General features: G+C 35.4%; 1 protein-coding gene across 1 annotated transcript in view; it reads left to right on the top strand.

The window, feature by feature from the left end:
• The window catches only part of RAPH1 (Ras association (RalGDS/AF-6) and pleckstrin homology domains 1), an 80,612-nt gene that overhangs the window by 45,623 nt on the left and 7,585 nt on the right, over positions 1-27,404 (top strand). Inside the window, exons 7-16 of the mRNA XM_019635619.1 lie at positions 4,961-5,038; positions 5,458-5,617; positions 7,864-7,985; positions 9,481-9,546; positions 10,903-11,046; positions 11,910-12,020; positions 22,497-22,595; positions 23,622-23,742; positions 24,698-24,840; positions 25,106-25,195. Coding sequence (XP_019491164.1) covers positions 4,961-5,038; positions 5,458-5,617; positions 7,864-7,985; positions 9,481-9,546; positions 10,903-11,046; positions 11,910-12,020; positions 22,497-22,595; positions 23,622-23,742; positions 24,698-24,840; positions 25,106-25,195 — 1,134 coding nt within the window. The remainder of the gene's footprint in view (positions 1-4,960; positions 5,039-5,457; positions 5,618-7,863; positions 7,986-9,480; positions 9,547-10,902; positions 11,047-11,909; positions 12,021-22,496; positions 22,596-23,621; positions 23,743-24,697; positions 24,841-25,105; positions 25,196-27,404) is intronic.

The following is a 27,404-nucleotide window of genomic DNA, read 5'->3' as shown; positions in this document are numbered from 1 at the left end:
AAACTGCTAACTACTCTTTAGCCCCTTATTTTCAATTAGATTTGTTCTGAACCACAAAGCCTTAATAATTTCTTAGTTGAAGGAATTCCCTAGCCATCTCTTAGCAACTATAACTCTTTTCTGTAAGTATTCTGAGTTTTACAAGGAAGAGAATGCTCTTAACACTTTGTAACCACAGCATTGGCTTTCATTTAATCATAAGATCTTCACTGAGTTTTTGTCCTTTATGTAAATTCGAAGAGGCTTGGCATTTGATGGCTATTGATAGCCACACAGGAGTTTTTCAGGTAGAAAATGGGTTGTCTCTTGCTCTTTTAAGAGAAGGGATAGGAGAGAAAGTTAAGTTGTTATATGTCTGAGGTATCTTTTACTTATATATAGGATGGCTGTGGGACAAACAATGTGAAGAAAGGGGTAGTCCGAAGGTAAGGGCAGAAGACCCTAGACCCAAGCTTGTCAGCTTTAACAAAGAGAACATGAGATGAATAAAGCTTTGTTTTTTGTATTAAACTTGGGCTGCAGACATTAAACATAGATTTGCATTGCCTTTATAAATAAACTATTAGATATATTCTCAGTGTATAATCTAAATACATCAGCAAAGATTTATTGATCTTTCCTGTATTTCACAATATTCTATAAGCTTAAAACAGTTTCTTCCTTTCTTAGGTTGTTATGGTTAAAAGATACGATTATAGTTTAAATATAGTAGATGAAAATCATACTTTCTGAGGAAGAGTTTATTATCCATGCGAAGAATAAAATACTATGGATTTTGCAGTTTGATATAAATATTTTTATTTCCACTTTTGCTCCAGTGATGATATAATCCAAAAGTTAGATTTATCCTGTTCAATTGTTTCTTCGAAAAGCCCTTAGCAAGGATATCCTTGTTAATAAACTGGGGAACAATAAACTAAAATTTGCCTAGGTTGAAATTAAGTACATAGCTCTTAAATTAGAATCTGATACAGTTTTAACACAGACCAATTTATGTAATTATTAAAGGGTAGTATTTTAAGCAAATGGAAGAATTGCTGAATTTGGATGTTAAAATAGCCCCGCCTAGCTGCTTTACCTAAAAATGGTTTCTTATTGACTGCTACGAAATCTGATTGGTTTAATGTATGTTCATTGGTTGCATGTATCTCTTTATCTCTTGCTTTTATAAACCTTTCTTACAGTGTGTCAGTTTTTTTCTTGTTAGTCTATGGCACAGAAACTGATCTGGGAGTTTAAGCTTATCTTATAATTGAATGACTTTTTATGTCAGTGCTTCATGATTGTGTTTGACAAATAATATACTAAAATGGGAGTTATGAAAATAAATTTTCATAATAAAATGTATAATAACCAATATCAGAATTTAATATTTAAATACTTATATTCCTTTTTTGAATAGACTATTTTTTAGAGCAGTTTTAGGTTCACATTAAAATTAAGAGGAAGGCACAGAGATTTCCTGTACACCCCCTGCCCCCACACATGCACTGCTTCCATTGTCAGCATCCCTCACGAGTGGGACATTTATTATAATTAATGAACCTACGTTGACACATCATTATCACCCAGTCTGTGGTTTACATTAGAGTTCACTCTTGGTGTTGTACATTCTATGGGTTTGGACAAAAATATAATGACATACCAACCATTACAATATCGTATAGAATAGTTTCACTCCTGCAGAAATCCTCTGTGTTGCACTTGTTAATCCCTCCCTCTCCCCAACCCCAGACCACCACTAATCTTTTTATTGTATTCGTAATTCTTCCTCCCTCCCTCCCTTCCTCCCTTCCTTCCTTCTTTCCTTCTTTCCTTCCTTCCTTCCTTCCTTCCCTCTTTCTCCCTTCTCTTTCTTGCTTTCTCTCTTTCTTTTTTTTAAAGATTTTATTGGGGAATTGGGGAAGAGAAACAGAGTCGGGGAATTGGGAAAGGGGATCAGCCAAGTTGTTGTCCTTTAGTCTTAGTTGTGGAGGGCACAGCTAGCTCAGCTCCAAGTCCAGTCACCATCCAGCTGCCCATAGGCAGCTCGCAGCCGCTCAGCTCCAGGTGCCGTGTTCAATCTTAGTTGTGGGTGGGCACAGCCCACCATCCCATGCGGAAGTGGAACCGGCAACCTAATTCTTAAGAGCACGTGCTCTCACCAGCTGAGCCATCCTGCTACCTGTTGGCAGCTCAGCTTGGGCGCAGCTCACTGGCCCATGTAGGAATCCAACCGGCGATCCTGTTGCTCAGAGCTTGCGCTCTTTTATTTTATTTATTTATTTATTTATTTATTTGTTTCCTGCCACCTGTTGGCAGCTCAATAGCAGCTCATCTCAGGCTGGGAATCGAACCACTGTTGCTCAGAGCTCGTACTCTTGAGCGAGCTCTTAACCAACTGAGCCACTCGGCCGGCCCTAATTTTGCCTTTTTCAGAATATCATATAATTGGAATTGTACAGGATGTAGCCTTTTCAGATTGGCGACTTTCACTTAGTAATACGTTTTTAAGTTTCTTTCATGTCTTTTCATGGCTTCATAGCTAATTTCTTTTTAGCACTGAGTAATATTTCATTGTCTGGATGCAGCGCAGTTTATCCATTCACCTACTGAAGGATATCTTGGTTGCTTTCAAGTTTTGACACTTTATAAATAAGGCTGCTATAAACATCTAGGTGCAGGTTTTTGGGTGGAGGTAAGTTTTCAACTCATTTGGGTAGATATTAAGCATGATTACTAGGTTGTATCTTAAGAGCGTGTTTAGTTGTATAAGAAACCACCAAACTGTCTTCCAAAGTGAAGGTATATTTTGTATCCCCACTGGCCATGCATGAGAGTTCCTGTTACTCCACATCCTCACCAGCATTTGATGATGTCAGTGTTTTGGATTCTGGCCATTCTAATACGTGTGTGGTGGTATCTCATTATTTTAATGTGCAGTTCCCTAATGACATGATTTTGAGCATTTTTCGTAGTCTTATTTGCCATCTTTGAGTTGTCTGTTCAGGTCTGTTCATTTTTAAATTTGGGTTGCTCATTTTCTTGTTGAGTTTTAAGAGTTCTTTGTATATTTTGGATAATAGTCCCTTATCAGATGTCTGATAAGTATTTTACAAATATGTTTTTCTTAGTCTATGGCTTATCTTCTCACTCTCTTGAATATTTTTTTCCTAAAACTGTTTTATGACTTTGAGGACACATTCTATTTTTTTTACCTCTGCAAATTAATTACAGTATAAAAAGAATTTGGCCTTTTAGAAATTTACGTTTAGATTCCAAATACACAACGCTTCGATTCTACATATCAGTTTTTTCTCATCAGACTTTGAGATTTAAATTAACAGTTTAGTTTTCTCATTTTATAAACTTCCTTAAAAAGGAAAAAAAATTATATTAAAATATTCAGTCAACATATTTTATAATTCTGTTATTGTTTATTTGCATAAAGAGGGGATAGAATGATTTAATCTTTCAGTTAAATGAATATATCTATAATAGTCTAAGAGTCAAGTCTTATCTTACCCTTCTCCATTGTTAAAATAAAGTCCTTTGTTCTGTGTCTAATTGGGTTTACAGATAGTATTTCCAGACCTTGGTTATTATGTTAATTTACTGGCTCCTTTCATTGAAAAGGATCAGATTTCTGACAAACAAGCCCACTGTCTTCCCTAACCACTGTTTTCTTCTCTGTTCCACAGAATAGTAAATACTAAGCTTGAAAGGAAGGGAGACAGCCTAGAGTATGAAATGGAAAGAGAAGCAGCTCAGAAACAGGAAAGCCAACAGAATTTAGGAGAACAGTGAATAAATCTATTAATGAATTGAGTTTTGAGGGGTTTTTCCCTGAAAGCTTTAGGTTTTTAATGAAGAATAACACATGGATTGTGGTTTTTAATCACAATCCAGAGCAGATAAAGTTTGGCTGATATAATTAGGTTTTTTCTTTTTTAAAAGTCTTGTATTAAATCAAGGAATATATAAGATGGCATTTTATATTTTTCTTAGATATTTCCCAGAGAAATCAAAAGTTTAGAATTAGAGTGTAATTTTTCATGAGCAGAAGTTTACTTACATGAGTTTTTTCAACTGGAGACTAATGCTGCAGTGTACTATGGCCTATTGCTGGAAAGTACAAGTAAGTACCAGTATTATAGTACTACTGTATGTTATTTTAGAAAAAAAATAGACAAATGCTTTAAGAATATTTTTAGTTCCTGATAATTTTATTACTACTTATCTAAATTTTATAAAGTTACTAGACATTAAATATTTGGAAAATTATATTTAACATTTAAAAAATTATCAATGAGTTAATAGAAACAAATTTGGGTTTACAGACAGACATGAGACATTGATTATGTTGTGTGATTTTTCCAAAGCAGAGTAAAGAGTAAAACATAGACTATAATGCAACCTCCTTTATTTGTATTGGTATACAAATGTATACCAATATAACTACATTTTTTATCAAGGATTTTTATATGGTTGCAAAGAAATTGATACTATTTTTGCTACTTTTATGATGATAGTACATTTTCAATGTAACAGAACAAAACATTAATATGCAAAAGATTGCCTATGCTTTGGAGGGGGAATAAATTCAGAATCAGGGATTGTGCAGGTCTAACAAACTGGCAGCCCATTATACACTCATGTTTCCCCTGCTCCAGAATGTGAAATTCATCTGCTTCAGATTGACAGAATCAAACTCATTCATTTAGTCACAGATTTCTTTTTCTCTAGAATATGAGATCTAGCCTTATTATAAGAAACTTTCAAGTCTGCATCTTAAACAATGTTCCTTTATTGTCGGCTCTCACTTTGTGAACAAGGTTATTTTTTTAAATGTGCTCTACATAACTGTGAAATTATATTCTTACTGAAATTCAATGCTAGCAACATCCTTAACGATAAAAAGACTTCTAAAAAATTCTCATTATTTTAGCATTAGTTTATCTGAAGTGCTTTGTGTTCACAGGAAGAACAAGCAGCAAAATTGAAAGCTGAGAAGATCAGAGTTGCCCTAGAGAAAATTAAAGAGGCGCAAGTGAAAAAGGTGATATTTGGGCTTTTTCCTGGTCTGGGATTTTTATCAGTTTTATGGATTTATAAATAATTGCCTTGTTTATATAATGTATCTCTAAGATCTGGAGAGATAGAGGGGTATTTCTTCCTAATATACTTTTCACATGTATTTTTTATGGCTAAAATGATTATAGAAGAAACAACTTTCTGGTTTTAAATTATTCTAAAAGAGTAAAACAAAATAGTCTTATTATAAGCTTACCTGTTGTAGTTTTAAGAAGGCTTTAAATTTGTTCAGGTTATTTGATACCTAATTTTAGAGTATTTTTCTTGGATAATAAAGTCATTATTAGTTTTAATTTATATTTAAAACATTACTCAATACTGGAAAATATTTCTAGAATGCCTATTTTTTGGTTTGCATTTCATTTTTTTTTTAACGTGTTACAGCTGGTGATTAGAGTCCACATGTCTGACGATAGTTCTAAAACAATGATGGTGGATGAGAGGCAGACAGTGAGACAAGTGCTGGATAACCTGATGGACAAATCCCACTGTGGCTATAGTTTAGACTGGTCGCTGGTGGAAACCATCTCTGAGTTGCAAATGGGTTAGTAATATCGTTGCTTTCGTTACTTTTTAATTTCTATCTAATTCCAGTAGTTTTCATGTTGATAAAAGCACCTTGAGACATCTTTATATATTTTTTTCTATAATATAACCTTGGCTTTTTACATTATCTTTCTTTCAAATATTTTGAGATTTATTTGAATATGAGATCATTTTGAGATCACTTCAGATTTTCTTATAGCTAGAACAACAAAATATTTTAAGGTAACAAAATACTTTTCCCCTTCAAATAACTACAGAGATAAACACATTTACTAAAGACCATTATGTTTATTCATATTTGTGTTGAACTCTATACCAGCATTTGACTTTCAGGAGAAACATAAAGCACATGTTATTTTTAGTTAGGTGTACTAAATCTTAGTTTTCTACTATCTGTAGCTTGGTATGGTGTTTTCTAATTTTAAAAATTCCTCATTTTTTATACCATTATTGACTCTTTAAAAAAAAATTTTTTTTTAATATTAGTTGTATAATTACCAAAACCTTGCAATCATTATTAGGCTTTATTGAATAAATAATCAATTTCAACTGAATTTTATTTAAAATACGTATTTGCATTCCTCTTACTACTTATTATACCTTTAAATATTTCACAGCAGTCTCCAAAGAAATAAAAATGTAATTATTAACACTTTCAGAACACATATACACAACCTTCAAAATTAAACCATAAGTTGTTAGAGCTTCATTAACATGCATAAAATATATTCTATTAATACTCATCTATGGGCCGGCTGAGTGACTCAGTTGGTTAGGAGCTCGCTCAAGAGTGCAAGCTCTGAGCAACAGCGGTTTGAGTTTTGGCCCGAGCTGAGCAGCTGCTGAGCTGCCAACAGATGGCAGGATGGCTCAGCTAAAAAAAAAAAAAAAAAAGGATAAAAAAAAAAATACTCATCTATAACTGCTGTTAGAGGATTAGAAAGGTTTGAGTTCATAGATATAGTAGTATCTTGATAAACAGAAAATGTTTGGATGCTAGTTTTGGAATATTTCCATGGCCGTAAGTTAAATACCCATATAATATTTCTGTGTTACCTTTTATATAATTGACTATGCTGTCTTAAATAACTATTATTTAATCATATATGGCACAGTGCTTCAAATATATTATGTGGCCATTTAATATTTGTTGAATGAATAAAAGAAAACAAGGGACTACTAAGAGCCCAAAATAAGATGGTGGAAACAAATTATGTTAAAGATAAGGTAAATTATTTAATTAAACAACAAAGATTATTAGAAAGGATGAATAAACAAAATGCAGCTGTTGTTGTTTATAAAAGGCCTATTACCTAAAGACACACAAGGGTTGAAAGTAAAAGGAATGTGAAAAGGCACTAATCAAAAGAAAGATAATTTTGTTAATATCAGACAAAATAGACTTTAAGCAAAATGCAATAAAGAACCACACGTCATTCTAAATTTTATCTAATAGGATTAAAGTGTATAAAGCGAAAGTTGACAGAATTACCAGAAGAAATTCACAAGTCAGCATTCATAGTAGATTCTCTTCACCTAAGAATCTGTTCAGTGATTAATAAAATCAGGCAGACAAAAAAACACTATGAGAGATTTGAAAAATAATTTTTTTGACCTAGGAAATGTATTTAGAACTCTAATAACAAGAAAATGTACATTCTTTTCAAGCAGAAATGGAATATTTCCAAAAATTATTCAAGTATGAGGGCATAAGCAACTCTCAAGAAATTTCAAAAAATCAGTATCCATCCAGCATATGTTCTTTAAATGTATATGTTCAGTATATAGGACATGTTTTTTGATTTCTAATTTAGAAATTAGAGAATGTATTTCTTTTTAAAATTAAAACCCATAGATCAAAAAGGAAATCATCTTGGGAATTTCAAAAATTACAAGAACTGAATACTGTTGGAAATACTTAACATTAGGATTAATGAAATGCAAGTAACATGTTTATTTTAAGGGAAAAGGCTGACGGCTAAAGAAGACCTAGAAGTTAGGAGACCTAGACTGTAATCCTAATTCTTTCATGTAGCAGCTGTGTGACCTTGCTGAAGTCACATAACACCATTAGGGCATGTTCCCTTATTTGAAAATAGAGGGAAGACCAGATAACCTCGAAGGGCCCAGGGCTGTAGTGTCCGAGATTCTGTGGTTCTGCCCTGAATTACTTTGCAAGGTTTCATGTCCTTAATGCAGTCCTGATGAATACTAACAAAATATTGATATTTTATTTTGGGACAGAGAGAATCTTTGAAGACCATGAAAACTTGGTTGAAAATCTCCTTAATTGGACAAGAGATAGTCAAAACAAGCTTATATTTATGGAACGTATAGAAAAATACGCACTTTTCAAAAACCCACAGGTAAGACTCAATGACTTACAGAGGTCAGGATTTTAAAATGTCCATCTTATATTATATTACTGCTAAGTTAATAGAGTTAAAAGACTGGCATCTACCTCGTAGAACATTGTGGCTGTAAAGCCCCATGGGAGCATTTACTACTACTGAGGTGAAAGGTCTGCTGGGCCCCAGGTGTCAGGCCTCAAAGAGGTTACCAGCCCGCAGAGCAGATGGGGTGAGAGCCCTTCAGGAAACAGAAGTAACTCCATGGAATTACCAGGTTTCTGCTCTCTATTCCAGAGCTGTGTTGAACCCAGCTATTTATTTAGTGAGTTTTTCATCCATCAAAAAAAAAGTACTTACCGTATTTCCCCATGTATAAGACACACCCTTTTTCGAAAAATTTGGGGTCTAAAAACTGGGTGCATCTTATACAGTGGTTATAGGTTTTTTTACTTGCATTTCCCACAACTGATGAGGAGTTGTATGAATTTTATGATGAATAAAACTTGAGTTCAATAACTTTATGTAATACATTTTTTTCAAATTTAGGGCCCCAAAATTAAGGTGCGTCTTATACATGAGAGCGTCTTATATATGGGGAAATACGGTATTTAAGTTTCTCTACTTCAGCCATTTATCCAGTTTACAGCTTATTTTGATTTTTAAAAAATTATTATTATTTATTATTTTTTTTAAATCCCAGTAACCTTGATTATAAATGGTACCACATTGTAACATATGTCACCTTGATTTTTTGGGCATCTTTGCTTATTCCAAAATAATGTTTGATTAATACTTCCTAATCCCCAAATATTTTATACAAATCAGTAGATGAAAGAAAACAACCTAAAAAGTAGTAATGAGGAGAAATTGTAGCAGTGTTAAAGGTGTCGAATAGTTATCCTTCAAGTGGCTTGTTCATAACACATCTTTACTGGATATTTTTAGGGAAGAAGACATATTTGGAAATACCAGCAGATCTTTTTATGGGTGATTGTGAAAAAATTTTTTCATGAGACTAATTAGCATTCAGATTTTAGTTCAGTCAAGCAAACAAAATTGTGATAGTCTCAGAGAATTTGGGATTTCTTCTTTGAAAGCCAGAACAGATTAAATTTTCTGCATCTGGATCGGTTAAGCTCAGCATATTTTAAGGAAACTTGCCTTATTTGTTGTACTTAATAATTTGTAAAGCTTTTAGGTCCTGTACATGTAGCTTTCATTAGATATTCCAAAACATATTTGCCAGCTGTTAGATATAATACCACTTGAGGATTTGGGGAGGGAAGTTTATAAAATAATTCAAGATAAACGGTATGGTAAAGAGGAGAATTAAGCATTTTAGTGATGTTTCCCATGCACAGGTTGCTCTTCAAAGAGTGTTCCTCTCACTCTTCATTGGCAGAAATTGACACAGAGTTGCCATGTCCCTAAAAGAAATCATATATGCACCTGTGCCAAGGGAATAATAGAATGGATTTATCCTTTAACTTGCATTTATTCATTTTTCCAGAATTATCTTCTGGGGAAAAAGGAAACAGCTGAGATGGCAGATAGAAACAAAGAAGTGCTATTGGAGGTATGATTCTTCACTGTCGCATATCATCCCCCACTTTTTCTTGTACATTATAATAAAATATTAAGTACCTTTTTTGAAGTCAAGTATGTCAGGGCAAGTATAAATATACATATTTATAATTGCAATTGTTAACGAAAGAATCCTATGTTCTTCCAAAGCCTAATGGAGAGAGTTCACCTGTGTGAATGTTAGGCCACTGAAGAACCTTTTAAAAGCTATTATTTTGCCAAGCAGTGTCCTGGTGTACTAAAAGGAGTCATGAGCTTTTAGGGGTTGATGAGTGGAAAAAAAGGCTGGTCAATGAAACATGTGATTGTGCTGTTTTATCTGCATTCCCAGAGAGAAATTTGAATATAATTAGCTATTTACAAAATATTTCAAGCCTTAGCCTTAAATAACTCAATTTTTAAAATCATAATGATCATTTTTAAAAATATGTACATCTCCTTGTCTTGAAGAATAATAAAACAAATTCAAATATAATTGAATTTTTGGCTTTTTGGCTTTTGCTGATTTTAGAGAACTAACATCAAAGAAGTTAATATGTTTGAAAACCTGAATAAACTCTTACTTACCAACAAGGCAATTAGGAAAATTAAGATTAGCACTCAGCTTTTTATAGCGATGCTATTAAGAAATAGCTGCAATTAAAAAAAATGCTCTTTATAATTCCTATTTTTTCTGTACTTTGGGAAGAAAGAAATAAATTTTTAAGGCTCAAAATGTACTATGTTAATGTTTAGTCAGGATTTCTATTTTTCTTTTATCAAATTCATGATTGCTTTTTATTTTTAAATTAATTTTTTATCTAAATATAGACAGAATTCAGAAATTTGAGTTTATTTTCCTTTCAACTTTATATTAAATATTTCAAAAATAAATGCCCTCTTTGTTTTAAAGTCATATAAATTGATACATTTCTTAAATTGTGAAAGTTTAATCATTCACTTTGCATGTTGCTTTCTTTTAAAGTACATTCCTATTTAGCTTGACAGCTAATCTAAATGTGTTATTAATTTGAAGAAAAATAAAGTCCAATGCTTATGTTAGCTCTGACACTTTTATTAAATTTAGTGTAACTGCTGTTTACAAATACATTTAAGTATTTACAACTTAGTTACTTCATTTCAACTTAGTTACTTCAAAACAGTGTTAGCTAAAAGTGCCATAGTAGTTCTGAAATAAATTTATATTATGTTTGGAATAGAAAGTTCTAATTGAGGTAAAATTAGCAGCATGGTTTTAATACAAAGCTGTTGGGTTTAATTATAGTTCATGGATTTCACAGTGGCAAATACAACTTTATTCTGAGAATCCAAGGATCATATGTCTTTCCAAATCATCTTCTCATTTTAGGAATGTTTTTGTGGAAGTTCTGTAACTGTACCAGAAATTGAAGGAGTCCTTTGGTTGAAAGATGATGGCAAGAAGTCCTGGAAAAAGCGTTATTTTCTTTTGCGAGCATCTGGTATCTACTATGTCCCTAAAGGAAAAGCAAAGGTATGTCCCCTCTGCCGGCTTTTGAGCTTCCTCGTTATGCTAATTAATTTTAATTTGTAATGAGTATTCTAACAAGGTGAATCCAGGCTCTGATTTGTTTCAACTCATGTAGGGACACACAGAATATTGCTTTGTTTATTGATCTATTATAAAGAAGAGGAAACTTGAAAATGTTCACTCTTTGGTCATCAGTTGGGTCCATCTTGATTATCTTGCCAAATTTGAAACCATACTTTCATTGATTATTTTTGGAACTTCTGCCAGAGTAGGCTTTGCTTGTCATTTGGGGAGAATAGCTTTCTTGGATTACAGACATTTCAGCCTTGCTTGGGTATTATGCTTTTGCTGAGGGCCCCCTTGGTAGCTATCACGTTGGTGCTTACTGGGGACCAGCACTGTTTTAAGCTTCTTACAGTATCACCTCATTCAGTCTTTACTGCCATCCTGAGAGGTATATATTATTGCCCCTCTTTAACTGGTAAAGAAATCCCAACTTGAGAACTACTGTACTTGAAGATATGTGTTTATAGACACTGAACTACATATTTTCTTCTTTCCAGAGAGCTCTATGATACTGTATTGTATTTAATATATTTAAAGTCTCTTTAAAATACCACCCTTTTCCAAGCAAACCAGTGTTCGTACCGAATAGCAAGACAGTAAGTGAAATGGACTGCCTTTTTTGTTGCATCATGGGTTAAAGAAGAAGCATTTACAGAGACTCTACTGTCTTTTCTTTTGCAAAATAGCAGTAATTTCTACTTGGTAAAGTTTTGATTCTGAACTAGAAACTGTTACCAGTTATGATATTTGCTTGTTTACACATTGTTGTTAATTCAGTCTTTTGGGTGTTTTTATCTTAGGTCTCTCGGGATTTGGTGTGCTTTCTCCAGCTGGATCATGTCAATGTTTATTATGGACAGGACTATCGGAACAAATACAAAGCACCTACGGACTATTGTCTGGTGCTAAAGGTAAATATGTATCTCTTTTTAGGAATTTTAATTGATGTTAGGCATAGAGTAGGTTACTGGAGGTTAGAATAGTTTGGATCTCCGTTGAGTATACTATTTTTGCTTTTGTTTTATAGGTTTTTAAAGGAATGGTGAAGGATAGTAAGGAAAAGAAGTGTGTGTGTTATACCACAGCTGACCCGTAGCTATGTAGCCCTTATTAGATTGATGCTACTGAGAAATGGATACTGATTGTAAGCTTTGAATCATGATATATAAAATAGATTTGATTATAAATTTGAGACTTTCATTTAATAGCAAGCTTATTTTAGGAAAATTGAGATCACAGCCAAATGTGGGACATAGGTATTTTTAGTTTTTTTCCTGTACTTACTCAGCAGAACCATCAGAGGGCACTGTGCCCAAGGTCAAAGTGGACTGTCTCTCATCTTGTCCAGAAATAATTTTTGTCTCTTTCCCTTCTCCCCCAACCATAGCCCTGATAACTCATGTGTGTATTGTAACCTACCTGAGCTGTTTTTAGTGAGGTTTTCTTCCTCCTTTATCTAAAATTTTAGCTTTTCTCATACCGATTATATCTGTACTTTGAAAACTGATATTTTTAGTGAATTTTTAGTGATCTGTTGGAATATCAACAAAGACAACATTTAAAAATTCAGGATAATTATGGAGATATTTAAGTTTTTCTCATTGGTTCCATCTTAGATACCTTTTGGTAACTACTTAGGTCTGCATGTTTATGTCATTTGATTTTGCTTTTCTCAGAAAATTGTCAATTGGGTTTGAGGGGATGGTGTTTGTTTAGGGTTTTGGGGTAGAGTTTTGACTGTTTTGATAAAATTATGTGTATTGTAATGGTAACCCTTTATTAGGTAATCCTTTCTTGGAGAATACCACTGTATCATTTAGGTTACAACAGCAAATAATTTTTTAAAAGTCAGCACAAAGTAGCTTAATCCAGCAGTTTTCAAAATGAGGTCCAAGGTCCCCTGGAAGTCCCTGAGATCCTTGTCAAGGGGTTTGTGATGGCATTCTTCTTCTTCTAACAATGCTAAGATGTTATTTGCCGTTTACACTCTTTCTCTCCTAGATGTAAAATTGAGTTTTTAAAGAGGTCACATAACATGTGATATCTTTGCTTTCTTTGGTAGTGGAATGTGTATTTGTGTATTCTTTTATTTTAATTTTTCTGTTTTAATTTCTTATAAGGTAAATATCAATAGACATAACCCATATAAATAAAAGTTATTTGGGGGTCTCATAGCATGAAGACAGTAAGAATTGGTTATTTTAACAGCTTAGGATTATCAGTGGGAACCCCAGTTTTTTCCATCTTTCCCTGTTCATCTTCTGCGTATCAGCTTATTCTCAGGCTGGCTCACCTTACAGTCACAGATGCCACTGCAGTTCTAGGCATCACATGGTGACCCAGAAAATCCATCAGAAGATAAGGCACTATTTCTCCCTATACTTGGTGTTTTTTAAGAGAAAGGAAGTATTTTCCAGGACCTACCAACAGCCCTCCCCCTTGAGGGTCATTGGCCCAGAGTACATGCCCACACTTAAACCCATCACTGGCAAGGAAAAAAGCCACTGTTTTGGCTTAGACTAGTCAGAATTCACCCTCTGAGGTAAGGGATGGACATCCAAACAAAATTGGGGCTCTGTCAGAAAAGCGATAGGGAGAAGATAGCTGCAGGGCAGGCAACCAACAATGTCTGTTACAACCAAAATTATGACCACTAACTGTTTTTTAACAGGAGAAAAGGTATACTAATTTATTTTTAATATTATGTGCATGGAAATATCACAGGAGAAAAAAGTAAATACCCCTCAAAATAGTGGGATTTGAAAGCTTATATACCTTTTTTTTTTCTTTTTTAAATTGAAGTAACATTGGTTAATAATAATATATAAGTTTCAGGTGTATAACATAACAATTCACTATCTATACAAACATANATTTTTTTACTTGCATTTCCCACAACTGATGAGGAGTTGTATGAATTTTATGATGAATAAAACTTGAGTTCAATAACTTTATGTAATACATTTTTTTCAAATTTAGGGCCCCAAAATTAAGGTGCGTCTTATACATGAGAGCGTCTTATATATGGGGAAATACGGTATTTAAGTTTCTCTACTTCAGCCATTTATCCAGTTTACAGCTTATTTTGATTTTTAAAAAATTATTATTATTTATTATTTTTTTTAAATCCCAGTAACCTTGATTATAAATGGTACCACATTGTAACATATGTCACCTTGATTTTTTGGGCATCTTTGCTTATTCCAAAATAATGTTTGATTAATACTTCCTAATCCCCAAATATTTTATACAAATCAGTAGATGAAAGAAAACAACCTAAAAAGTAGTAATGAGGAGAAATTGTAGCAGTGTTAAAGGTGTCGAATAGTTATCCTTCAAGTGGCTTGTTCATAACACATCTTTACTGGATATTTTTAGGGAAGAAGACATATTTGGAAATACCAGCAGATCTTTTTATGGGTGATTGTGAAAAAAATTTTTCATGAGACTAATTAGCATTCAGATTTTAGTTCAGTCAAGCAAACAAAATTGTGATAGTCTCAGAGAATTTGGGATTTCTTCTTTGAAAGCCAGAACAGATTAAATTTTCTGCATCTGGATCGGTTAAGCTCAGCATATTTTAAGGAAACTTGCCTTATTTGTTGTACTTAATAATTTGTAAAGCTTTTAGGTCCTGTACATGTAGCTTTCATTAGATATTCCAAAACATATTTGCCAGCTGTTAGATATAATACCACTTGAGGATTTGGGGAGGGAAGTTTATAAAATAATTCAAGATAAACGGTATGGTAAAGAGGAGAATTAAGCATTTTAGTGATGTTTCCCATGCACAGGTTGCTCTTCAAAGAGTGTTCCTCTCACTCTTCATTGGCAGAAATTGACACAGAGTTGCCATGTCCCTAAAAGAAATCATATATGCACCTGTGCCAAGGGAATAATAGAATGGATTTATCCTTTAACTTGCATTTATTCATTTTTCCAGAATTATCTTCTGGGGAAAAAGGAAACAGCTGAGATGGCAGATAGAAACAAAGAAGTGCTATTGGAGGTATGATTCTTCACTGTCGCATATCATCCCCCACTTTTTCTTGTACATTATAATAAAATATTAAGTACCTTTTTTGAAGTCAAGTATGTCAGGGCAAGTATAAATATACATATTTATAATTGCAATTGTTAACGAAAGAATCCTATGTTCTTCCAAAGCCTAATGGAGAGAGTTCACCTGTGTGAATGTTAGGCCACTGAAGAACCTTTTAAAAGCTATTATTTTGCCAAGCAGTGTCCTGGTGTACTAAAAGGAGTCATGAGCTTTTAGGGGTTGATGAGTGGAAAAAAAGGCTGGTCAATGAAACATGTGATTGTGCTGTTTTATCTGCATTCCCAGAGAGAAATTTGAATATAATTAGCTATTTACAAAATATTTCAAGCCTTAGCCTTAAATAACTCAATTTTTAAAATCATAATGATCATTTTTAAAAATATGTACATCTCCTTGTCTTGAAGAATAATAAAACAAATTCAAATATAATTGAATTTTTGGCTTTTTGGCTTTTGCTGATTTTAGAGAACTAACATCAAAGAAGTTAATATGTTTGAAAACCTGAATAAACTCTTACTTACCAACAAGGCAATTAGGAAAATTAAGATTAGCACTCAGCTTTTTATAGCGATGCTATTAAGAAATAGCTGCAATTAAAAAAAATGCTCTTTATAATTCCTATTTTTTCTGTACTTTGGGAAGAAAGAAATAAATTTTTAAGGCTCAAAATGTACTATGTTAATGTTTAGTCAGGATTTCTATTTTTCTTTTATCAAATTCATGATTGCTTTTTATTTTTAAATTAATTTTTTATCTAAATATAGACAGAATTCAGAAATTTGAGTTTATTTTCCTTTCAACTTTATATTAAATATTTCAAAAATAAATGCCCTCTTTGTTTTAAAGTCATATAAATTGATACATTTCTTAAATTGTGAAAGTTTAATCATTCACTTTGCATGTTGCTTTCTTTTAAAGTACATTCCTATTTAGCTTGACAGCTAATCTAAATGTGTTATTAATTTGAAGAAAAATAAAGTCCAATGCTTATGTTAGCTCTGACACTTTTATTAAATTTAGTGTAACTGCTGTTTACAAATACATTTAAGTATTTACAACTTAGTTACTTCATTTCAACTTAGTTACTTCAAAACAGTGTTAGCTAAAAGTGCCATAGTAGTTCTGAAATAAATTTATATTATGTTTGGAATAGAAAGTTCTAATTGAGGTAAAATTAGCAGCATGGTTTTAATACAAAGCTGTTGGGTTTAATTATAGTTCATGGATTTCACAGTGGCAAATACAACTTTATTCTGAGAATCCAAGGATCATATGTCTTTCCAAATCATCTTCTCATTTTAGGAATGTTTTTGTGGAAGTTCTGTAACTGTACCAGAAATTGAAGGAGTCCTTTGGTTGAAAGATGATGGCAAGAAGTCCTGGAAAAAGCGTTATTTTCTTTTGCGAGCATCTGGTATCTACTATGTCCCTAAAGGAAAAGCAAAGGTATGTCCCCTCTGCCGGCTTTTGAGCTTCCTCGTTATGCTAATTAATTTTAATTTGTAATGAGTATTCTAACAAGGTGAATCCAGGCTCTGATTTGTTTCAACTCATGTAGGGACACACAGAATATTGCTTTGTTTATTGATCTATTATAAAGAAGAGGAAACTTGAAAATGTTCACTCTTTGGTCATCAGTTGGGTCCATCTTGATTATCTTGCCAAATTTGAAACCATACTTTCATTGATTATTTTTGGAACTTCTGCCAGAGTAGGCTTTGCTTGTCATTTGGGGAGAATAGCTTTCTTGGATTACAGACATTTCAGCCTTGCTTGGGTATTATGCTTTTGCTGAGGGCCCCCTTGGTAGCTATCACGTTGGTGCTTACTGGGGACCAGCACTGTTTTAAGCTTCTTACAGTATCACCTCATTCAGTCTTTACTGCCATCCTGAGAGGTATATATTATTGCCCCTCTTTAACTGGTAAAGAAATCCCAACTTGAGAACTACTGTACTTGAAGATATGTGTTTCTAGACACTGAACTACATATTTTCTTCTTTCCAGAGAGCTCTATGATACTGTATTGTATTTAATATATTTAAAGTCTCTTTAAAATACCACCCTTTTCCAAGCAAACCAGTGTTCGTACCGAATAGCAAGACAGTAAGTGAAATGGACTGCCTTTTTTGTTGCATCATGGGTTAAAGAAGAAGCATTTACAGAGACTCTACTGTCTTTTCTTTTGCAAAATAGCAGTAATTTCTACTTGGTAAAGTTTTGATTCTGAACTAGAAACTGTTACCAGTTATGATATTTGCTTGTTTACACATTGTTGTTAATTCAGTCTTTTGGGTGTTTTTATCTTAGGTCTCTCGGGATTTGGTGTGCTTTCTCCAGCTGGATCATGTCAATGTTTATTATGGACAGGACTATCGGAACAAATACAAAGCACCTACGGACTATTGTCTGGTGCTAAAGGTAAATATGTATCTCTTTTTAGGAATTTTAATTGATGTTAGGCATAGAGTAGGTTACTGGAGGTTAGAATAGTTTGGATCTCCGTTGAGTATACTATTTTTGCTTTTGTTTTATAGGTTTTTAAAGGAATGGTGAAGGATAGTAAGGAAAAGAAGTGTGTGTGTTATACCACAGCTGACCCGTAGCTATGTAGCCCTTATTAGATTGATGCTACTGAGAAATGGATACTGATTGTAAGCTTTGAATCATGATATATAAAATAGATTTGATTATAAATTTGAGACTTTCATTTAATAGCAAGCTTATTTTAGGAAAATTGAGATCACAGCCAAATGTGGGACATAGGTATTTTTAGTTTTTTTCCTGTACTTACTCAGCAGAACCATCAGAGGGCACTGTGCCCAAGGTCAAAGTGGACTGTCTCTCATCTTGTCCAGAAATAATTTTTGTCTCTTTCCCTTCTCCCCCAACCATAGCCCTGATAACTCATGTGTGTATTGTAACCTACCTGAGCTGTTTTTAGTGAGGTTTTCTTCCTCCTTTATCTAAAATTTTAGCTTTTCTCATACCGATTATATCTGTACTTTGAAAACTGATATTTTTAGTGAATTTTTAGTGATCTGTTGGAATATCAACAAAGACAACATTTAAAAATTCAGGATAATTATGGAGATATTTAAGTTTTTCTCATTGGTTCCATCTTAGATACCTTTTGGTAACTACTTAGGTCTGCATGTTTATGTCATTTGATTTTGCTTTTCTCAGAAAATTGTCAATTGGGTTTGAGGGGATGGTGTTTGTTTAGGGTTTTGGGGTAGAGTTTTGACTGTTTTGATAAAATTATGTGTATTGTAATGGTAACCCTTTATTAGGTAATCCTTTCTTGGAGAATACCACTGTATCATTTAGGTTACAACAGCAAATAATTTTTTAAAAGTCAGCACAAAGTAGCTTAATCCAGCAGTTTTCAAAATGAGGTCCAAGGTCCCCTGGAAGTCCCTGAGATCCTTGTCAAGGGGTTTGTGATGGCATTCTTCTTCTTCTAACAATGCTAAGATGTTATTTGCCGTTTACACTCTTTCTCTCCTAGATGTAAAATTGAGTTTTTAAAGAGGTCACATAACATGTGATATCTTTGCTTTCTTTGGTAGTGGAATGTGTATTTGTGTATTCTTTTATTTTAATTTTTCTGTTTTAATTTCTTATAAGGTAAATATCAATAGACATAACCCATATAAATAAAAGTTATTTGGGGGTCTCATAGCATGAAGACAGTAAGAATTGGTTATTTTAACAGCTTAGGATTATCAGTGGGAACCCCAGTTTTTTCCATCTTTCCCTGTTCATCTTCTGCGTATCAGCTTATTCTCAGGCTGGCTCACCTTACAGTCACAGATGCCACTGCAGTTCTAGGCATCACATGGTGACCCAGAAAATCCATCAGAAGATAAGGCACTATTTCTCCCTATACTTGGTGTTTTTTAAGAGAAAGGAAGTATTTTCCAGGACCTACCAACAGCCCTCCCCCTTGAGGGTCATTGGCCCAGAGTACATGCCCACACTTAAACCCATCACTGGCAAGGAAAAAAGCCACTGTTTTGGCTTAGACTAGTCAGAATTCACCCTCTGAGGTAAGGGATGGACATCCAAACAAAATTGGGGCTCTGTCAGAAAAGCGATAGGGAGAAGATAGCTGCAGGGCAGGCAACCAACAATGTCTGTTACAACCAAAATTATGACCACTAACTGTTTTTTAACAGGAGAAAAGGTATACTAATTTATTTTTAATATTATGTGCATGGAAATATCACAGGAGAAAAAAGTAAACACCCCTCAAAATAGTGGGATTTGAAAGCTTATATACCTTTTTTTTTTCTTTTTTAAATTGAAGTAACATTGGTTAATAATAATATATAAGTTTCAGGTGTATAACATAACAATTCACTATCTATACAAACATATAAAAGTCTAGTTTCCATCCTTCCCTGGCTTCTAAAGACACATCCCTTTGATTTAGGGGCATGTGTGAGCCTGGAATCCTGCAAAGGCATTGGTGCCGTAAGTGAGGGCAGCTGCAGGGGGTCCTGACCCCAGTAGGAGCTGCAGCAAGGGACTTTCTAACTGAGGCTAGGTCTCTCCTTCTGCTCATTTCTATCTACCTACCCTATCGATTTCACATCCTGGTTCTTTCACTATTGGCAAATAACTTTGAGTGTGGTATTAACCCCTCTGTGCCTTAATTTCTTCTCAGATTGTGAAGATAATATGTAAATCATAGGGTTTTCATGAGGATGGAATGAACTATTATATGTGAAATATTTAGCAATATACCTGGTACATATTAAGTGTTCAAAAAAGGCCACTTTTAGTGAAGTAAAAGTATATTAGTGGAACAGGCAACCTCCTGAGGTGACCATAATGAACACTATGGAAGGAATGTCTTTATAATATGGGAGGTTGTAAAAGAGAATATTTGAGGTCCTAAAATGAATTTTAAACTAGCAAGTAACCTGCAAATATTCAAATAATCATATCATAGTAATTTTCAGGGTGTTATTTGGATTCCCAGGTTAGAGAGATGAGGAAGAAGGATAGAGCATCATTTCTTTCCTTTTCTCTGATGTTGTGTTGATAAAAATACTCCCTTAGTGTAGAGAACACACACACACTCAGTCAGGACCTGTGCTGCAGTGGAACACCCGTGCTAGATAGCTCTACTCTCAGAAAATGGAAGGATTCAGTCAAGACTGGTTAGTCCTCATAGACACAGACAACAGTTTAGTGGTTACCAGAGGGTAAGGCGCGGAGGGGGCTGGTAGAGGAGCGTAAAGGGGGTCAAATACCTGGTGACGGAAGGAGACTTAACTTTGGGTAGTAAACACACAATGCAATATATAGAGGATGTATTTTAGAATTGTACACTTGAAACCTATAATTTTATTAACTGATGTCACCCCAATAAATTTAATAAAATTAAAAAAAAAAAAGAATGGTTTGTAAATAAGAGAGGGGTAGGTGATAAAGGCTGAGAGCCATCCTGCAGCCCCTGGTTCGAATGCCTGGACTCTGCACTGTCAGCAGTGCCTCAGGGACGCAGGGGATGGAGTACAGCTCTTCAAGCCCCAGTTGGCAACACTAAAGAAAACTCTTTTTTAGTCAGCCCATTTTATCTTCTGCAGAAACTGTGGCCTCTTTGTTCTAACACTGTATCCAACATGTACTTGAAGCATCTGGCAAATAGTTCTTGTTCAATAAATATTTCTTGAATGAATGAATGAGATAAAATTCCTCTTCCTCCTCTTATAGAAAAAAATACTCCTCTACTTGTCCTCCTTTGCGCTTTCAAGATTGCTATGGTGTTTTTTTTATAATGTGATTTAATGAGGACAAGGGGATTGTATTCCAAGGGCAGGGTGTGGAACCTATGTTGTCAGCAGAGAAAACTGTTAGGTATTGTTTTGCTAACCTTTTATTGTTTAAAACTGACCTAGTCTTCAATAACTAAACTGGTATTGGTATTAAATGTTTTATCATAGGAGCTGAGTTCTGTAAAGCAATATGTGTAGAATAAATAAATGAATTACATTTCTTTCATTGTAGACCAGAGATTGGTAATTTTAACAATGCAGATACATAATTTATTGGTGGCCATCTATTTCTGCTGCATTGATAACTTATTCAAATTGCTTATTTTATTGCTTTCATGGGATTCCACAACAAACGAGTGCTGTTAGAGAATTTTTAAAGCCTCTTATAATTGAACATAAATTTAAATATTTCTTCAGGTAAAATATAGCCATGGTTTTTTTGTTTGTTTTTTTGTTTGTTTTCCCCAAAATAACTGAAAAGAGAATTAGTAATTAATAATCACTACATCCAGAATCAAGTGAGATTTAGGGTTTTTCTTGCCAGGGAACTAGTGGTTCCATCAGTGGCCCAGTTGAATTAAAATACTTTGTTCTAGCACTTGCATTTTGTAGTCAAGGTCAAGTCAGTCACCTTCTATCCAGTCCTCAACTGAAAACTCCATTGGGTTGTGAAAACTAAATCTGATGATGCAGTTGAAGAGCTGCTGGTTCCCTGGGCGGCACGTGCTGCAGGCGGAGGGGCCTGCAGAGCCAGCCCATAGTACTGTGCCCTGCCGCTTCGCCCCCCCCACCCCCCAGCATTCACCTGCAGAGAAGCCCCAGGAGCTTTCCCAGATGCTCTCATTTGGAGTCTTCTGAACCCATGCTTTCAGTGGGTTCAAAGTGAAATCACATTATTTTTCCTTTTCATAGTCGTCGTCGTCGTCCCCCCCCCCCCCCCCCCCCCCCCCAGTTAAGACATTGTTTCAGTCTAGTTGTGGAGGACCTAGCTCCTAGCTCACTGGCCCATGTTGGTAGTATGAGCACTGCGCTCTACCCTGTGAGGCAGTTGGTCGCTGGCCATTGGCCGGCTGATCACGGCAGCCAGTTCTAGGTCGAGGTCAAGCCGTTGTACACAATCTTAGCTGTAGGGGCTGCAGCTTACTGGCACATGTGGGAATTGAACCAGCATCTCTGTTGTTCAGAGCTCGCGCGCGCTCTTACCAACTGAGCTACCCTGGCTGCATTTCATAGTCTTATAGATTAAGAATTCTACTAACTGTTACCCTTGATAGACTTTTTTCTTTGAGATGTGGAAGGGTATCTGGGAATTTCACAGGATGTGATGGTATTTTTTTAACTTGGATATTTTGTCTTAAAGTTTAACACAAGTTTCTTCTGTCAAAGTACTTATAGGCCGTTTTATTTGACCTAATGGCCATATAAGAGGTGTAAATTATTTGGCCTATTACTCTGATGGCCCATAACTTATCAGGATATGTTTAAGCGTTTTTTATTTAGTTCTTTTGGCAACTTAGTTGGACTTTAATGTTTCAGCACCCACAGATTCAGAAGAAATCTCAGTACATCAAATACCTTTGCTGTGATGATGTGAGGACCCTGCACCAGTGGGTTAATGGTATTCGTATTGCAAAGGTAGGCTTTCTTTTGGTTTGATGACAGAATGATGAGGTATTTAGTGATTGTCACGGTAGTTATTTTGGTTGTTGTATGATTTTGCCAATGTCTGGTTTTCTCAGACCTAAGTTTTTATGTTTTAAATGTGTTTTTTTCTTTGGTGATGGGCATAAACTTTTAACAGTTGGTATCTATGGAATAATACTGCTGGTAAAAGCTTATGTAGTATCAAAATGATTTCTTTTGGCTTTGCCGCACACATATGATTCTTATATGGCAGAGTTTAGCCTAAGCAAAAGAAATATTTTGAAAATCAAATTGCCTCGAGGTCGGGGGAGGGATGAATGGGCGGAACACAGGATTTTTAGGGCAGTGCAGATATTCATACTCAGTGTGATACAATAATGATGGATACATGTCATTATACATTTGTCCAAATGGATGGAATGTACAACACCAAGAGTGAATCTAAGGTAAACTATGGACTTTGTTATTATATGTTAATGTAGGTTCATTGAGTGAAACAAATGTACCACTCAGGTGGGGGAGTGTTCATAATGCAGGAAGCGGTGCATGTTTAGGGCCCTGGGGCTATATGGGAAATCTGTACCTTCCTCTCAATTTTTCTGTGAACCTAAAACTGCTCTAAAAAAAAGCAAGTCTTAAAAAAAAACCTTTTAAAGGACAACTTGAAGATGATTATACATAATAGTTGAGGGAGTATTTATGCCTATTAAGTAGCTGAAAATAAAATTTATTATAGCTGTAAAATCAAAGTTGCTTTAGGAATAATTGGAAAACATCTTTATAATAATAAACACAATCAGAATCAAGTGTTAAATTCTTGCTGCCTTCATAAAAATGAAGAAAAATAAGAAGAGATTATAATTTACTGGTATTAAAAGAATTTTTGAAGTATCACAGGTATTAATTTTAATACAAATTATGAACCAGTAAATAGAAATATATCCCCCTTTCCTACCTTATCCATCTGTGTCATGTCCCGTAAAGCTCAGATGTCATCATTTACTGCCTTCTGTTTAGTATGGAAAGCAGCTCTACATGAACTATCAAGAAGCCTTGAAGAGGACAGAGTCAGCTTATGATTGGACTTCCTTATCCAGCTCCAGCATTAAATCAGGATCCAGTTCTTCCAGCATCCCAGGTAGTTGGAAATGCCCAAAGCACAGTATGAAGGTATCTCCGTAGACTGCTAGTAGATCTGGTTATTTCATCTCGATTTTTAAAAACCAGAGCCACACCTAATTTCAAAATTATAATAAATAGGTATATGTATTTCTTTTTTACTGTTAGGGTTCAGTATCTTCGGCAATCTAATAATACTACTTCTCACAGAGTGACTGGATGGTACTGGCTTTAACATTTGAGTCTCCACCAGATGCCAGGCATGGGGCTAGGTGCTGCCACATGTTATCTTACCTGACCTGCAGTCCAGTGAAATAATCTTCCCAGTTCTTTCACCCTGGATGTCAGTCAAATTACACTGTATCCTCAGCCATTCCCAGCTTCCTTGAAGACTTGTTTTCATGCTTTGCTGGAGGCCAGGCTGCAGTGCAGCTGCTGCCTTGTGGTGCCAATACCTGAATCCCTAGGAAACACTTCTCACCGAGGGTCACATTCTCAGTAGTGTTCATTGCTGAGGAAAAAGACATAATCATCATCATGTGTAAGTGTGAATGCATAAGTGAGAACTCTCTGGGGTGGTCTAGAGCAGGGGTTTGTTGAAAGATTGATTCCAAATGTAATGAAGGTACTGAAAAAAAGAGTCACTCTATTGAAGATTTATTAATTCTCTTATTTGCTAATTCTCCTAAGTCAGATTGTCAGAATACCAATAACGTTATATGAACCTTTTATTGTAATTATCAGTCTTTCATGGTAAACTATTTTAAAAGAATCGAGATTACCTATTAGCCCCAAGGTAAGGGAAGTTTTCTAGTGGGAAATATGGATTGTGCTTGTATGAAATGAGTAAAAGTCACTTGTTGCTGTTCTGGAGAGCACCTGGTCTTATGTAAAAGACCTATCTGAACATACATATTCATACTGTCAGAAAACTAACTTATGTAATCCTGTTTTTGAAAATGTATTCTAAACAGAGTCTCAGTCAAATCACTCTAATCAGTCTGATAGTGGAGTATCTGACACCCAGCCTGCAGGCCACGTGCGCTCCCAAAGCATCGTGAGCTCCATCTTCTCCGAAGCCTGGAAACGAGGCACTCAGCTGGAAGAGTCCAGCAAGGTAACACTCATTTAGTTTATATAGAGAAGTCTGTGGTTCCATGGGTTTAGCTTATTGCTCTTTTATTCCTTTATTAGGAATATTGCTTGGCTCTATTTCAGTATTCTTTGACTTCTTCTCAGAAATGAGTATCTGTGAATGGGCTCTAATGACCTAAGATAGCAAAACAAACAAACAAACAAAAACAACCCCCAGCAGTTTAACTCCTTTTCAGTGGCTCAGATATTTATGAAATAATGCTTTTCTCCTTTCCACCCTTAATCAGTTTAGATGGGGCAACACCATTGAGTGCCAGTGCCTTACTTTTGTTCCAGAGAAGCTGCTAATGGTTGACTATTTCTTCATGTTACTGATTTAATTTATTCAAACTCATTCCTTTATCTTCTTTTCTTTTATGTTTTTTGCATTTCTCTGTGCATTAATGAATTTTCTCAAATTCTAGTATATATGGAAGGCTAAATTCAAATTAATCCCCTTAAAAGTTTGTATCCCTTAGCCTAGCATAGTAGCTTGTTCAGTGACACTGAAAGACGGGTATAATTACTGTAGACTATTTAGAATAATAGAGAGGTTCTTCAGCCCAGTTGAAAGACCCTGTATCAGTTGCCCCTGAATTCTGTGGATGAGAGCGTGTTTTAGCTGCAGCCACGCACCCCACCTCACCATTTTGTTTTTATCCAGTAGTTATTTTTATTTTTTTGTTCTTTAGGTCTGAATCACTTATGCAAGTACATTCACCAATGAGAATTAAATGGATATTTTCCCTTAATTTATTCCTGTATTTGCCAATATAGTTGATTAACTGGCCCTCTGGAAGGTGAAGGAGGCATTAGTAATCCAATGTGGGGGGGTCTCTTAGAAATAAATATTTGAGAATTGTTTCTAGTGACCTAAATTCTTAAAACACTTACAGTTTAACTCCCTTACCAGAAGCTGAAACTTTAAGAAGTAATTCTCTCTCCCTTCCCCGACTTAAACAATTTGGATAGAGCCGCCCTGTCTGGTGCTAATAACTCTTAGGTCCGAGTATGCAGGAGAGAAGCAGGTTTACACAACTGAGACATCTGAAGAAAAGTCTTTACCTTACTAAATTTTTAATGGCATTACCCACGTGCATTTTAAGTGAAAGGCCAAGGAAAGCAAAGGTCCAAATGCTCTAGGTTAAGCAGGGTAGTCTGTCAGGGCTCACAGTTTCAGTAAGAGCGTGAGCCCTGCCATGCAGCAATGATGATGTGTTTGAGTCTTGACCCCTATGTTTCTTCTGTTACCTCAGTCTCAGGTGCCAAATGAGAAGGCCAGCACAGCTAAGGTCTACACCCCTGCAGCAGCCAAGACAGGGTCAAGTTAAGGTCAGGGGTTGTTCTGTGGTGGAAACACATTAACATGAGTGACTCCTGTAACCAGTCTTGCAGACTAATGCTTTTACCTTGATGTGCAGTTTTTAAAGAAACATGTGAATGTCCTGATGAGCACAAGAATTCAGCCCTATAATTTAGCCTTCTCGTCCACTAACCTAGGCATTCTCCATTCTACTTAGCTGTCATTCATAACTGGAAACAAATGGTTTATCCTGGATCCTCATAGGAGGTTCAGAGAACATAAAAGATGTACCCAAACTTATTAAACCAAGGGTCCTTGCTTTGCTCTTTTCAAAGGTACTTGAACCACTTTCATGCATGAGTAGCTCCATGAAAGAAATGACCAGATGTGGTAATTTGGGCAATGCCACGAGGTGCCCCCGTTGGCTGGTCAGCAGGTTGTGGGCAAACCCTGGCTCCCATTTCTCCATATATTTCCCGTCTTCTAGCCTTCCAAAGTTTCCTCGCATTTTCTTCTGGCTTTCTCTATTGTTGTGATCTTTTGCTACAATGTTTATGAAGTGTTTCTTTATGTATTTTCCAGTAAAACAAATGTAAAGAATACCCCTTCTTTACCTGCATTGCTGGCCCTCTGTGCATGTTGGTGCAAGTGTCTCACACGAACACGAGTGTGTGTGTCAAGCTCATTCATTCCTGTGTGTCTGTGCACGCCTGCTGAACATTCTCGTACTCTCATGCGTCAGCTTACTCGCATCAACAAGCCAAACCTCATTCATTCCTTGGGAGGCCCTCCACCAGCGCTCCTAAACCCAGTTACGCATCTGCTTGATGTGGCTGCCGTCAGGGACTGAAAGCTGAACTGGAGCCCACACCCCTCCCCTTGCCAGAGTGGAGGCGGGGCCAGTGCTCAGAGGCCCTCCCACCGAGGGCTGCCATTCCGGACAGCCCTCACCGTTCAGACAGCTTTCACAACAGAACATTGTTCCTAGGTTGTTAGGCAGTAAACGCATTTTCTCTGCCCTTGCTGCCCAGGGAGTCAGATTTTAGCCTTCCTGACATTGACCATCTTTATGATCGCCAGCTGCTGCATCTTTTCATGCATGTCCCGGAGTCCTTGCTTTTTAGTTTTACCCAGCCAAAGCTTACCTCTAATAGTTTTCTTGTGTTTTCTCTCTCCCACCCACCCTTTTTTACTCCTTTTAGGCCAGAATGGAGTCTGTGAGTCGACCCTACACTTCACTTATG

The sequence above is a fragment of the Hipposideros armiger genome, unplaced genomic scaffold, assembly GCF_001890085.2.
Source record: "Hipposideros armiger isolate ML-2016 unplaced genomic scaffold, ASM189008v1 scaffold_23, whole genome shotgun sequence".
Taxonomy (NCBI): domain Eukaryota; kingdom Metazoa; phylum Chordata; class Mammalia; order Chiroptera; family Hipposideridae; genus Hipposideros; species Hipposideros armiger.
The sequence above is the reverse complement of the archived record's forward strand: the minus strand, read 5'-3'. Positions and strand labels throughout refer to the sequence as shown.